Here is a 16384-nt window from a genome sequence, read left to right as displayed (position 1 = left end):
AACTCAAAAATGAATCATTGTAGATTACAGAAATGCAGAAACAGATATTGCGATACTACAAAGAAGCACCCACAGAATGACCATGCAATAATAAAAAATCATATACAACATGCTGAGTTTAAAAATGTGTATAGACCCAGGTAAAATGTAGAACCAATAGACAATTGCTTATCAATTTTTAACTCGGTTTGTAAAGACAAAATATATTTGGGAGTAATGATTTTGTCTTTTAAGCGCCATGTTTTCTATTTTCTAGCATGCTGTCAAAGTGCTATAACAGCTTCCACAAAAATGTGGATTTGTGTACTGAAACCCTCAAGAACATTCCATAACCTCATACGTAAGTACTTCAATAACAGTGTCTCTTCTAAATCTGTATGTGTGTGTGTGTGTGTGTGTATAGGTAATATATATATGTAAAACATTTCCGAGTATGACTTCAAGTTACTGCAGCATATGTATATCAATTTTTAAAGATATATGATGAATATTACGATTCAACACTTTGATTCCTTAATCTCAGAGCTCTTAATCTCAATCCTATCTGCCTAAAATGAAATGCATTCTCAGTTTCATAGAATTAACCTAATCACATGTTTGGCAGGATGAAACTATATCAAATTACAATCTAGTATGATGTGTTCCGGGCTTTTTCTCAGGCGCCTCGTCATCAACCGAAGCATCAGCCATCGTGAAGGAGTCTGTGGAGTGTGTGCTCATTCTTAGCGGTGCTAGATGTCTCAGGTTGGTGGGCGTCCAGGGCAGTCGACCCTGAGCTCTCTGGGAAGGTGCCACAGCTGTGCTGTTTGCTGTCTCTGTTTGCCAGGGTGGGTTCCTCATGGGTGGAGAGGTGTCCATCTCAGGTATGAACGCTGGATTATCAACGCCAGCTGCAGTAATTAGAGTAATTATGATATTGAAATGAGATACCATGGAAACAACCCTAAAATAATACATATATTTTCTATTCACTTGCACACTTAATGTAAATTTATATGACATGTTTCCACAGTTATTACCATTGTAAATCTAGCAAAGTTTTTTATATTTTCATTTTTTGTATTTCATGTATTTAAACTTATTGTATTTAATGTACATTTACAACAGTATACTTGTGTTACAGAAAACTAGTTAACTCTTCCAACTAATGCAATCAGTCTCTCTATACTCTTTTGTAAGGTCATAGAAAGGCTATCATTTTTATTTTGCTATTGGAACAAATGGGAATGTTAAATTAAATTTGTTTCCATTCTACACTGACCATTTCCGCTTCAAAGACCCCCAGAAATGCGAAAAGGGTCCAATGTACAATATGATGTTAATATGTCACATGAATTCACTATGCAGCTTGATTCTTACCACCAGGTGCATTTGTGCTTCTCCTTGGGAAATAACCAACATCACTGCTAGATGCGCTGTCAGCAGAAAACTCAAAATCTGATTGGAAAAAACAAAATAACATTTAGATACATATATTCATGCTAAAATTATACTTACAGTACTTAAATAAGTAACCCAGCATATAAAAATATACCTTCATCTCCATATGGATGGGTTCTGTGTGGGTCCGCTGGCTTTCCATTAGGCTAAAAATACACAATAGAAATGCATATATTGTATAAAATTAGGAACAAATATATCTGAGAGTTTTACGACCAATTTAATATTTTTGAAGTATTTTTAACTTTTAAAACTGCATTTCAAGTGCATTTGTTATATTGCTGCCATATAACTGCATCATGACAGCCAAATAAAATAAAATTAATAATAAAAAAAACTGAGGTTGGTATCTAGCTAGTTGAAAAGACTGTCTCACAACTGTATCACATCTAGCTTCAGCGACACCTGCACCATTTTAATTATATTTCTTTCATTTTAATTCTCTTTTATCAAAAGACTATCGACAGTAGCTGTTCACTCCACTGAGAATACTCGAAGCCTTACATTAAACACCAAGGACATGGTGGATAAATTTGCTGAAAGAAAGGCCTGGAGAATTAAATTAAATGAATTACAACTAAAAAGAGTGAGTTGTTTTATTTATTTATTTCTGTCTCACGCCACATTAAAGAGCGGAAAAACACATTTATTGTTGTATTTCATGATAATATTTGCAGAATTTAAAGGCTACGATTTGTGTTATATTAAAAGGAACAAGACATGGTTATTGCGATTACTGGGTGGCAGGCACGGTACAAATGTTTTTGCAGGGCCAGGGACTGACTTGCTATGCCACTGCTTTGAACCCTATTTCAAAGTATTTTTTTAGATGGCAGGACATGAAGGTCTAATACCTTGTGTGTTGAATCCTTCTTGGGATGTTTGGAGAGTTTTTTGGCAGGGTTGACACCCATCTTAGCTGATTTGAAGGATTCAAGACGGCTTCTCATGGTTCTTTGGAAGATCTCCTGCATTTCAACTGGATTCTCTGAGGTGTTATAGTGACTGCGGCTGTAAGTGGGACGGTTCTGGTCAAAAACAGGAGAAATGGATTGATTTGGATGGAATGGGATTCTAATGAGCTTTTCCACTGGGCAGACATGTTGTAGTTAAACATCCAAATACTGATAAGTAAACAATATTCCATGTAAAAAAAAAAAAATGGAATTGTTGTTTGAGTGATCAGGACAGTTCTTACATGTCTTCTGCTCTTGTACAGGTGCTGATCTAGTAGAGAATGGGCACTGAGGTCATTAGGCACGCTCTTCCTGTCTTGCTCATGGATATCCAGGGATACAGATGGAATCGTGTTATTCCTAGATTGAAAGTTATTGTCAACATGCATTAAGCACAACATATTTTAGCCATCTAGTTATTTGTTCAATTTTCTCATAAAACATTTATACTTAACTTTACAGAGAGGAACTACATTCAGTTGGGACAAACACATTTGACAAACAACTTACATGACAGAAGTCACTGGAACATTGTCAATGCCAAAATCATATTCTGGCATGTCAGTCATAAAATCAGGAATGATGTCTCCATATTCTAAAGCAAGCTTCTTCTTGAAGTCAACCGAGGCACTGTCAAAATTACGAATGAAAGCCAGAGAACCTTTGCGTTCACCCTAAATGTGAAAAAATATTGAGGACATTTTTTCAGATCATTCTCCATAGACAGTAGTTGATACGTTAATGGAAAAATAGCCTCCTGAAAGCTGGAAATAGAAACTGGTGATGCTATATGCTGAATGAGTAGTTTTGCTCTCACCTCACTGACATATTTTGTGGCATCCTCCAGATTGAGTTTGTGGAAGGCACCAAAGATTGGGTCATTGTGCTTTCTGGCATCGCTCTTCATTAGTAGCCAGCAGACATACTTGTCTTCAAAATGTTTCCAACTAAGAGAGGATTTTTTTTTTTTTTTTTTACATCTCAAACAAATTGTATACATGAATATTTGTGAAAAGTGAAATGCTCACTGTCTGGTCCACCAATTATCTCCCATTCGGCCACAGATGTCCTCCATTGCTGTCAGTATGTGTTCAAAAGCCTATAAAGACATACACAGTTATATCACACTTATTGTAGGCTACTTCACATTTTGATTTTTAAAATTACCACTACTTACATGATGTCCATAACTGTGCATAGACTAAATCATATTTGCAGTGTAGAAACTCTATCCATAATAAGCCAGCAGTAGCGAGTTTACCTACATAATTTCTTAAAGGTGTGTCAATATTTTTAAATGATGTAGATTTACATGAGAAAAGATGTGTGAAAAGTTTGTGGGATAGTTGCAAAACGCAAGAATAATTTTTTTCTTGACAACATTTCAGCTCATTTAAAGACAAGTTTACATTTTACACTGTCAGCTATTTGCAGAACAAGCGAGATCCGATCGGGGGTGACATTTGAATCGGTTGAACCGGTGTGAATCATCGACATTGCAACGCAAGTTATAGCCTACTGTAAGTTTGAATTTGAATCGAGTGGTTCCAGCGTAAAAGGTTCACTCACTCACTCATTCATTCAGCTGATTCGGTTGTGTGGTATATCGGTCCAAATACTCGCGTGTTCAGCCATTACTGTCTAGTTTTATTATATCTACCCCACCCAAGCGCTGTAATACGATGAGATTAACGCAAATAAGCAAATAATCATCTAATTGTTTACTCTACTACAGGCCGAAAGAAAAGCAGCTCACAAAGATACGTATATTCAGGTGAGCAGACAACACTCCATTAATAGGCTATGTTGAAAGTGTTTAAGAGAGAAACATTGTTATATTTTTTATGGAAATGCTTGTTTATTGCTTGGAGATAGGTATCATTACTCATAAATGCTATATGTTGTAATCCTGTTAAGGGAAGAGTTCTTGTCTTGACAGTACAGCCGTGGAGTAAGGTCATTTTATTTAATATTATATCATTATTACTTGATTTTATATTGTAGCTTTTTAATAATAAACAAATGTTGAAAAACAAAGTCATTGTTATGGAAACAGGAAACTAAAATGTCCCAAAAAATAAGATGCAGTAGAGGGGTTCACTATGTGTTGTGAGTGATGGTTACCCTGTTGTTCATTTTTCCATTGAGTGTCAGATCTGACAGAGTTGCCTTTTTAACCTTAAGCCATTGAACCAGTGGTTTCATGGTGATCCCCTACAAAAACAACACACACAGTGACTTCAAGTAAGCTAAACCATATCTGTTGTCAGATGAGGACAACTGGGAGCATCACAGAATGCCCACTTTTATCATTTTGCGATCACAGGCCTTGAATTTAAGCAACTACCATGATTTTACAACAAAACCATTTTTGCATGCATTAGCTACGGTCTGAATGAGTGGTTGACGGGTCCCACCTGAAGAATGACAGTGAAATACACCACAATGAGCGTGGTACCAAGCATTAGATTCTTCTCTGGAATCTTTTTCTCATCCAATATGGCTGCTAGTCCGTACGCCACTGCTCCTCGCAGGCCACCGTAGGCCATTACAAACTGGTCCAGGATGTCAATAGGAATCAGACGAGACTGATTCAAGACCCAGTTGAGAAAGAAAACACCTGCATATATTAAAAAAACACAACTGATGTCAGTTTTCATGAACATACTCTTAATAGAGCTATAGGAAGCGTCTTTCAAGGAATTCATGACTTTAACTCACCCATGAACCTGAATACAACAACAAAGAAGATTGTGAGGAGGATGAAGCCAGTGTTCCAAACCCAGATGTTTTTATCAATGGCTGAAACTCCCAGGAAGACGAAGATCATGGTTTCTGAGCCGTTGGCCATCACCTTCAGGGTGTAACGTAACGTTGTGACAGATTTCTCATCCATGTTGGCGTTGATGTACTTCTGACAGCAGACACCACAGAAAGTGATCCTGTCACACGCCAAACCACAGTAAATTATTATTGTGAACTCTTTAAATGTACTTATTTATTTTCATCTATCAGGAAAGCACTGAGTTCCTTAAGAAGATCTTACGAAAGTATTGCAGAGAGTGAGAGCATCTCAGCCGTCAGGTAAGACAAGTAGCCAAGCACAATGATGAAGCCGGCTTCGATGACCTGGACATTCTTGGTAATCCTGGTCAGCATAGATATCAGAACGGCAAACACAACACCAAGAAACGAGCCTCCAAATGCCACAACAAAGAACGAAACTGGAAGAGCAAAAAAAATCCTTAAAATAATATGAACTAAAATTAAATTAAATATAAAAAACTAAAATATATATTTTTTTAATTTCAGTCATACCTATTCCTTTGATAATCTCTGCGGCATTGATCTTCGGGCCTCCCAGGGACACAAATGCATCAAACACATTATAAAGTACCTGCGACAGCCAGAACGAGAGAGATGCATAATATTAGATAGATGTAATAGCCATCAAATAGAATCTGACAGTCAAGTACATTTGTATATGACCAAGCCATGATTCCTCAAAAATGAGCCGTGACATTCAGAGTTGTTGAGAAAAACTGAGACTCACCACTGTGACACCATCATTGAGCAGGGACTCTCCAAACACCAGGATGTAGAGCACTTCATTCACATGCACTTCCTCAAACACGGCAATCACAGCCACAGGGTCCACAGCAGATATCAGAGCACCAAATAACAGGAACTGCAGAGGGCCGATGTTCAAGGTCCCTGAGGTTTAGTGAAACTTAGTTTTATTAACTGACTGAAACTTAACTTAAGTTTCTAATGCTCACCAAGACTGTGTTTATTCATTTATTTGGTCAGAAATACAGTAAAAATCATGTAATTTATTCCTGTGATACCAAGCTGAATTTTCAGCAGCCATTACTCCAGTCTTCAGTGTCACATTATCCTTCAGAATTTAATTCCAATATGTTGATTTGCTGCTTAAGAAATATGTATTATTATAAAGGTTGAAAACAATTGTGCTGCTTAATATTTTTGTGTGAACCATGATAGATTTTAATGATAGAAAGTTTAAAAAAGTATTTACTTGAAACAGAAATCTTTTGTCAAATTCTAAATGTCTTTACTGTCACTTTTGATCAGTTTAATATGTCTTTGGTGAATAAAAGTATTAATTTCTTTTAAAAAATGTGACCACAAAACTTTAGTGTATTAAATAGATTAAGTATATTAAGTAGTTCATTTGTATTAAACAAGCTAGAAGTATAGAAAGTATTTAAGTATATAGTAAATTTATATAAAACATTAGTTTAAATGACAAGTTGGCTTTCTCAAGCATCGGTTCAGAAATGTGTAAATTTGTAAAACAAATGTCATTGTAAACTCAGATTTACCCATTGCACCCCCTTCATAGCAGGCCCATAATGCAATGCCAACAGTGCCTGCATTCCAGCACGTTCCGATAATGGCATGGATGAGAATGGCACCCAGGTTGCTGAAGAATAGTTTGTTTGGCATGCAGTAACTTGCATCCAAGATGATCTGGGGAAGCAAGTAGTAGAAGAAGTTGGTGGGGATCAGTTTGAAAGTCTGCGCCTTGTCTGCTCCCCAGACGATTGCTCCCAAAATAAAGCCCAGGATGATGAGCAGACCACTCTCTGGGAACACAGCGGTGACGTTGTGGTTCAGTTCACACACTAAAAAGAGAGAAAAGAAGCAAAATAAAAAAACATGATAAAAAGGTTCATTTTTAGCTGTCATTATTCAGACTTTAGTATCACATTGTCCTTCAGAAATCATTTTAATATGCTGATTTAGTCTAATGTCTCCACTGCTGTCACTTTTGATCAATTTAATGTGTTCTTTCTGAATAAAAGTATTAATTGTTTGAATAAAAAAAATTTTATATGAACCACGCTAAAACTGTGTTTTGTTTCTAATTTATATGCACGTTTTATTGTAACTAAGGCTTTCATATTGTTTGAAAAAAAAATTAATTATGTGTATTTTGGATAAATTGCTAGATATACAGTGCCCTCCAAAAGTATTGGAACAGTAAATACAAAATTGCTCCGTTGGCTGTGGAGTCAAGACATTTACAAATATGATTAAAAGATGAATATGAGACAAAACTACAGAATGTCACATTTTATTATTAGCCGTTTCAACACATATATGTTTTACCAGCTAAGAAGTTCAGCACTTTTAGAGTTTCATTGGAGTTTCATCTGATGTGAGCATAAGTATTGGAACAGTTGCCTCACAGGTCTTTCTAAGTGTGTCCTGTTGCATTAATTCTTCAGATATTAAAAGCAGGGAATGTGTCGTATCAGTTATATTCATTACTTCTGCATTCTGAATCTTGCATTCGATGATGACACACACAAACCAGGATGAAGACGAGGGAGCTGACTTTGAGAGAAAAGCAAGCAATTTGGATGCTAAAAGAAAAGAGGAAGTCAGTTAGAGCTCTAGCATAAACAAAGGGCATGGAGAAATCAAGAGTTTGGAAACCACCAGCGACACCAGACACCAACAACTACCTGATCGGCTGAGAAAACAACAGTAGTTGATGACAGACAAATCATAAAAGCTGTGAAAATGAAACCTAAAAGACGTGTCTGTAAAATCACCAACAACTTCCAGAAAGCTGGGGTGATGCTCTGACAATCTACTGTCCTCAGGAGACTTTGACACAGAATTACAGATGCTACACAGCAAGATGCAAACCTCTGACCAGCACCAAAAATAGAAAGGCAAGAGTAGAGTTTGCCCAGGACAAAGGTGAGCCAGAAGTGTTTTGGAACTGTGTTTATGGACCGATGGGACAAAGATGAACCTTTATCTAAGTGATGGGAAAACAAAAATGTGGAGAAAAAAGGGAACTGCAATGATCCCAAGCATACAGCCTCATCTGTAAAGCATGGTGGAGGTGGAGGTGGTGTCATGGCATGAGCATGTATGGCTGTCTCTGGAACAGGTCCTCTCAACTTTACTGATGACTTAATGTATGATGACAGTAGCAGAATGAATTTGGAAGGGTACAAAACCATCTTGCCTACCAATATTCAAGAAAATGCCACCAGATTCATTGGGAAGTGCTTCATATTGCATCAGGACAATGACCCAAAACACCCTGCCAGTTCAGTCAAGGAGTTTATAAGGGCAAAGAAATGGAAAGTCTTAGATTGCCCAAGTCAATATCCAGATTTAAATCCGATTGAACATCAATGAGTGGGATGAACTCTAAAAGTGCTGTTCTTTTTATTTGGTAAAACATGTATGTGTTGAAACGGCTAATAATAAAATGTGACATTCTGTAGTTTTGTCTCATATTCATCTTTTAATCATATTTGCAAATGTCTTGACTCCACAGCCAACGGAGCAATTTTGTCTTTATTGTTCCAATACTTATGGAGGGCACTGTAATTATTATAATTATAATTAACCTTACCAAGACGAACATGTTAAAAATATCATCTCCACCACAGAATGTCGAACCCAATACATAATTTCCAATGTATCAGAAATGACAATGTGGAAATGTTCATGACTTTCAGAAAAATGTAATGCAAGTCATTGTTAGAAGATTAACTAGTGAGAGACTGAAAAGTGTAAAAGTTCACAGCTCCAAAACTGCCTGTAGCTGAAGACATATTAAACTCACTTTGTGAAGCAGACAATAAACAATTGAAACTATTGCTGGAGCTTTGTGTTTCATGTGATTCATTCTAGATAAGCTACTTGAGCTAAAAATTAAGCTGTGCCTCTGAGATTGGTGTTTCATCTTCTTCCGCAGGAAAGGAAGTTAGAGGCAGATAGACCGCTCATCCTACTCAATGTTTAAGGTAAGCTAGTTAATATAGTGAGGCTTAACATATCTTCTTATTGGATTGTCTGAATCTTCTTCTTCACCACGATGGAGTGGACAGAATATTACTACACCTGTACCTTATTCATTTGGTTTTGGAAGTGTCTGATGGGAAATATTTGATCGAAGCACAGATCAAACTGATCACACTGAACACAGTTTGAGACATTATTGGAACTTTTTATTAAGTGAAAAATGTCAGAAGATTTTAGCAAAACACTTAATTGTTCTCCATTTGCTCTCATGTCTAAGTTAGAGAAACGAGTCTTTTCCTATTGGATCACTTGCTGGTTTATTTCATACAGCATTTAAAAGCTTTGCCACTGCCAGACAAGGTCCTCCATGCTTTCTTCGTGATGAGATTATACATTTGAATGCCCATAATTACTGAACTTTACAATGTCTTTGTAGCATCTAAATGATATTATGCAACAGGATTATTTCAACTTTGATCCGTGTTATTTTATTGTGGTCTGTTCAAACTTGTCATATTTTAAGGCTGCAATTGATTAACCAGCCAACAATTACAGACTACACTATACATTTGATTACATTTTATTGATTACATTTTATGTGGAATACGTGTTTATTCTTGGATTTGAGGTAGTTAACTAGTTTAAATCCTGCCAACTGTGTGATTGGGCAATAAAGGATGTAATGCTTAACAAACAGAGCTAGCCTAAACTAGTAAACTGTTCTGCACCTTGTTGACCACCCTCTTTTATATATTTCTGTAACTATACCCATTGTCAAAAATAGTAAGGAAAGTTACAGCATGAGGGGGACGTTCATGTCCGTTATGCTGTGGGTGACCTTGACTTAATGCTTTCACAAGTGAGCTAAAATTATTTAACAATTGAGAATACTAGAATAGTAGCATGCATCTTTTATGGAAATCTTAAGTAATAATTGATGTAGTTCTTTCTCAGTGCAATCAGTAGTGCCGACTTGTACAGTGGGTATGTACTCTGCATACCTCGGCAACAGAATCAACGGTCAACATTGGAGAGTATGTGATACATCAAGTCCCGGTATTGTGAATAGGTTTATGCTGACTCTTTGATGCATGTTGTGTGACTTATCCTAGGAGAAATATTTGTTAACTTTTTTAATTTCTATATGCATATATTAACTGTAAATGTAAAAACTGTAAATAAATAAATAATGATTTTAATAAGTAAAAGTTAGCTATTGTTATATTTTTGCCTTTTGTGACTTTTAATAATAAAAAATTGTTGGGAGAACAGGAAATAATGGGGTGAACAGGACAGAACATCAACAGTATATATATGATATTTTAGTGTAGTTTATTTCAATTCTTTAAATCTGAAATACTATAGTCTGATTTCAACTATCATGCACTAAAGCTGACCTGACACTGTACCTTTGAGGAAAGTCAAAGATTCAGGTGGCCCATTAATTATTTAATGTAGTACATTATTAACTAGCAGTAAGGTATTGTTTCAGCACTGTAATTTCTCAGAGAGTAGATCTCCAGCTTTGTCTATGATTGCCAGTGATGTGTTACCGATCATGTCCTGGAACTAAATCTAAATTATATACCTCATTTGCTTCTTGCCAACAGGCAGTTAACAGAGTTTATGAACTCAGGATCTTTGCACACAGAGAACTTGAAATTAAAACTGCAGGTCACATTGACATGAAACATGAAGAAATACAGTTAGCACTCACCTTCAGACTTTAACATAGGCTGTCAATTTATGAAACTTTTGAATCGAATTGATTACATGACATTCACAATTGATTATTACCCCTTTTGACTGAAACAAACTGAACAAAAATTAAATAATTAATTACAGATATGTGACCATGGACCAAAAAACTAGTCATAAGTCGCTGGGGTATATTATGTAGCAATAGCCAAAAATACATTGTATGGGTCAAAATTATCAATTTGTTTATGCCAAAAATCATTAGGATATTAAATAAAGATCATGTTCCATGAAGATATTTTGTAATTTTCTTACCGTGAATGTATCAAAACTTCATTTTTGATTAGTAATATGCATTGATAAAACTTCATTTGAACAACTTTAAAGGTGATTTTCTCAATATTTAGATTTTTTGCACCCTCAGATTCCATTTCAAATAGTTGTATCTCGGCCAAATATTGTCCTATCATAACAAACCACACATCAATGGGAAGCTTATTTAATCAGCTTTCAGGTGATGTATAAAACTCAATTTTGAAAAATTTACACTTAAGACTGGTTTTGTGGTCCAGGGTCACATATGTGTAAATAAATTTAAATATTTGTTCACTGTAAAAGTTACTTTTCGAAGTGCATTTTACAAGAAAATAAAATGTTATTCATCTTTACTTAAATGCACTACTTGACATTTCTTTATAATTATTTGTGAAATTTACTAGTCCTATCTAAACTTGACTTATCACCTTGAACTCAACCTTCATAACACTTTGATTATGTATTGTTCTTTGTATTCTTCTCTATTTTCTCATCAACTCTGCTCCTGTTAAATCTGTTTAGCATTGATGAAGTTTGAACAGCTTTGGTCACTAGCCGTCTTTTTATGCCAGTACCAAAAGTCAAATCTCTGCCCAATTGTTTGTACAGTTATGTTTTGACAAGCCTATTCAAGCTGCGCCATTAAAATCCCTTAATGCCATCTACACCTATACTTCTAAACCTGATCTAACACCCATTCAGCATAACACTGCACTCTCTGTTAATGCTGCATGCTTCTGCATCCATCATGTTCAATACAATATTCTCTACTGTAGTAAAAATAATAATAATAATTTTTAAAAAGTAGATGTGAGTTTCAGTATGTAGTACCTCCATGAAGCCTTTAGGTGGCAGGCATAAATACTCCTTTATTATGAAAATGATTGCTTAGACAACTGTTTCGTTTGGAGCAGTCCACCATCCAAATACTGCATGTCTAATTTTTATAAAAAGAAAGCAGGCAAGCTTTATTCATTGTGCAGTGTTCTTTGTGGCAGAATTTCATAGAAAAATACATTTGATTTAGATCAAATTGACTGATAACTGAAACGATATTGAATTTGTCTGGACTGTACTTAGTATTTTAATTTGAAGTGCTTTTTTCTGACTCAAAATGATTTAGTTTTGCAGCACATTATTTGGGCTTTATCTAAGTACAGAAAATAAGTTTTGTCTGTAATCCGATATTGAAGATATCAGATAACCTATTTGAATCATTTCCATTCGATAATAAGCTGTCAAATTTACCCATTCGGAGGGAGAAAATTTTACCTTCTAATTTTTCTGCATTACAAACTCAATCAGTGAACAGGTAACATCATATAATAGGGTGGAAAATTCCTGGTAAGAATACTAAAAGGTCTACCTCTAAATAAAATAGCTTTACCTTTAAAGGGGTCATATAATGCTTTTTTAAAGATCATTATTTTATGTATTTGGTGTAACAGAATATGTTGACATGCTTTAATGTTCAAAAAACACATTATTTTTCAAATACTGTACATTATTGTAGGTCCTCTATGCCCTGCCACTCTCAAAAGCTTTGTTTTCTACAAAGTCCCTCCTTCAGACAAGCACAGTCTGCTCTGAATAATAAATATAAAGACAGACAGTTATGTCCTTAGTTTTACTATCAGTTCAAGCCCGAGAGGGGAACAGAGTCGCGTGACAGACACAGTGATGAAGCTCATATGTGTTTGCACACAAGCCGAGGTTGTGTGACAGTGTGTACCTCTCTCACACACGTGAACACACAAGAGTGCAAAACTCTGCATTTAAACAGTCAATAGCAAATAATTAAGCTAATAACAAAACATACAGTCGCTGATTCAGAAGCACCAGATTGTCAAAGCAAAGTCAGAAATACCTCCTCTCTTAGGTTCATGAAACGGTCGTCCATAAAATGCGTTGCTGTTCTGTTGTAAGTAATCTTAATGATTCCTAAATGCATCTCTGAAGGCCAAATAAAGTGCTTTTGCTTTCACCTAGAAACACAGCTTCTCCCTGACAGAGCTGCATCAACACTACTGCGGTTACTGAAAAAACGCCGCCATTCTTTCTTTGCATGAACATTTGGGCCGCATTAAGCAAATGTTTCCACATTGTGACATAGACATGTGGGGGCGTGTTTGAATGAGCCATTTTAAGGGGGCGTGGCAGAGTCTTAAGCCCAGTACACACCAAGCCGACGCCGACGAACTAGTGGCGACGAAAGCAGACTGCGGGGTCGACCGACGTCGGCAACGTCTTGGTCCAAAGTTGCCCTGACACACCAAGCCGACACTCGACACCCGACGGCCAAGTAGGGGTTTTTTTCTCGCGCACTGGTTCAGCAGCTGAACAGCCAATCAGAATGATCCGATGGCCCGACTGGCCGACGAGCTCCGACGCCAATTCAACGTCGAATCGGCCGAAAACAAGCCGACGAGGACCAACTTCAGCCGACGGCGCAGAACACACTGAGAAAACTTCATCTGCCGACGAACAAAAACTGCCTGACGGCCAACCGTCGGCTTGGTGTGTACCGGGCTTTAACTTTGATGAAGAATATCTCTTTGGTTTTGAGACTTAAGTCTTTGTAACTTCAGGGATCTTATCTATGCACAATCAGCTTGTAACACTCCAAAGAGAAAGAAAAACTTGAAATCGCATCATATGACCCCTTTAATATATCAACCAACTGAAAAAACACAGGTGGTAATAAAATTACTGGTGGTAATAAAAAGCTACTGAAAAAACAAAGGCAGTAATAAAACCAATATAATGAATCAGAGTTCATCGAAAGTAGCTTTTCCACAACTGAGGTAAATTCTAAAGTACAGAAGGTGCACAGAGTGTCATGCAAATACAAAAACTATCTTGGTAACAAACATGACACCAAAAAAGAAGAAGAAACTGTTATTTCAGTGATAAGCCATCAAATGTGAAGTGTCACACAGGCGATTCTGGGAATGCAAATTGATGAGGGTTTTTCACTGCATAAATTGTTATTTTTCACCTCTAAAATACAGTAAGTCAACAGTATTTTACTGTAAAATTAAATGGAATGTCCCATTAGAATACAGTTTTTCAACGTATATAGTTACGAAACTTTCTATGAACAGGTTTTTACCATATTTTTACGGTCTTTTAAATTATGATATGTTTTTACAAAACTTAAGATGAAATTTGCTTCAGCTTCAGAGTCATATTTGTTTGTGCCAAAAATGCTTACAGTAGATTTTTATTGTCCTTTGCTGTACTAACTAAAATACTAACATTGTAGATGAAAAAAAGATTAGTTTGGTGATGTTTTTACCTAATTTACAGAGCCAACAGGTCAATATCCAGAGGGCCACCAGGTATGGAGTTTCCACATGATGCCATTTCCAGGTGACAATAGGTAATGTAGAGATTGCCGAAGGGGCATGTCCATCACCACCGGTGGAATTGTCGGTAGAGGTACTAGTATCCTGAACGGCTGATGATTTTGAAGAATAGTTATGGCCTACTTCAACACTATCTACTTCTAATGCTGCAGCCTTGCATGAAGTACTGAAAATGATCAATATTGCCAGAAGCTGCTTTAGAAACGCCATCGCAGACTTTTACGTATTTCGTATTTCCCTTTCTGCTTGTGCCTACTTGTATTTATTAGCTGTTATTGATGTTGTAATTATGTAATCAATCCTGTATCCTGGCGTTTCTAAGCAGTTGTCATCAGTGTCTTTCTCCTCACTCTGTCAGTCTGAGATTGACATTCATATGGTGTACATTCCTTCTCTTATTTGTCCCTCCTCTTATAAAATATAGAATCACTCTGGAGGTAGATTGTTGACCCCTCCCTGTTGTCTCTCACAGGTGTGTACTTATTTCTGTGGGACTCATCCAAAAGATTTGTTTGACGAGTTTCTTTATTGAAGGGGAGGGTTTGAACACTTTTGGAGTCAGATAATAACAGAGGCCCATACATATGGCAAAGACAAATAACCATTGTTTTTTAAACATCAATGTCATGAAAGCTCTTTTTGTTCTCACAAGCCCCAGTTGAACGTAAAACAGGTAGGACAAAGTTAAGACATTTCTACCTAGTTGCTTTTCCACTCTTCATCATTTCACCGTTCATCATTTACATTCACTTACTTCATCATTCTATTTTAATGTCATTTAATCTGCACTGCATAAATTTAATTAATATGTTCCTTGATAAAGTCACTGCATAATGTTTGTGTTCAGAAATTGCATTTTAAATTAAGTTTATTTTGCGATTCATTATTTATTTCATTAATTATTTATAAAAAAAATTTGCTATAGGTTTCGAAAATATATCTCATCTACATTATCTTATTATTCCTTTTTTTTTACACATTCTTTTTTAAACTTTACATATATAATTTTTTTTTTGCAGTAACTTTTATTTCAGGTGTAATTTGGGTGTTTAAAAAAGGTAAGGGCTGAATTCACAGTATTAAGGCTTTTACTGAGACATCAGTTCATGACTCTGAAAATGTAGATTATTGCATTAACAGCAAGTTCATTTGTTTGTGTTTGAGGTGAATAGCACCATCCTCCCTAGTTACACCGGAAGAGACGTCCGTGAGCCTCCATAACCCTCATGAGTCTGTGTTTATAGAACTCTGTGGGCTATCATCCTCAAGCTCTGTTCCTGAATCCCTCTTCTGACCTATTTTATAATGAATCCTGCTGATCCTGAAGACAGATTCCAGACAAATACAGACATTAATCATACTAAATCATTAATAACATGTCAATCACGTGTTAATTAAGACCACTACACACCATTACCCCATTGTTCCAGCTACTTTATTTGCATTTTGATAACAACATAACATTTTATTAAATAATTTCAGAACCCAAAAGCTATCACAAAGAGAAATGTACAATCCCAACCAAAGTGAGATCCTTGTTTTTTAATAGCTTGCTTCTTAGTCACAGAGTTCAAATAAATATCATTTAATAAATTACTTTAATGTTTTATAATTAAATAAATTATTATTTATTTAATTAAATATTTGTAATTATTTTTGAATTATGTAAATATTCAATGTCTGTATAAATGCTGTATATTTTATTTATATAAATTTTTTTTAAGTGCAAATGGCCCACCTTGTTTATTTTAATATAAAAATGGAATATTATGGAATTTAGTTGTTTTCCAAAACTGTGTACTTCTTTGT

At 35.8% G+C, this 16384-nt stretch overlaps 1 protein-coding gene across 1 annotated transcript; it reads right to left on the bottom strand.

Annotated features, from left to right (window-relative positions):
* Window positions 1-621: 621 nt before the first annotated feature.
* Window positions 622-14785, bottom strand: slc9a3.2 (solute carrier family 9 member A3, tandem duplicate 2; the record flags this gene model as incomplete). Its single annotated transcript, XM_079442589.1, has 16 exons — window positions 622-890; window positions 1360-1437; window positions 1535-1586; window positions 2295-2468; window positions 2639-2756; window positions 2907-3070; window positions 3214-3343; window positions 3425-3495; window positions 4521-4610; window positions 4814-5016; window positions 5118-5338; window positions 5443-5620; window positions 5715-5793; window positions 5950-6110; window positions 6743-7045; window positions 14506-14785. 16 exons carry the CDS (start codon window positions 14783-14785, stop codon window positions 622-624), a joined length of 2571 nt encoding a protein of 856 aa, XP_079298715.1.
* Window positions 14786-16384: the final 1599 nt, after the last annotated feature.

Source organism: Barbus barbus, assembly GCF_936440315.1.
Source record: "Barbus barbus genome assembly, chromosome: 19".
Classification (NCBI taxonomy): domain Eukaryota; kingdom Metazoa; phylum Chordata; class Actinopteri; order Cypriniformes; family Cyprinidae; genus Barbus; species Barbus barbus.
The sequence above is the reverse complement of the archived record's forward strand: the minus strand, read 5'-3'. Positions and strand labels throughout refer to the sequence as shown.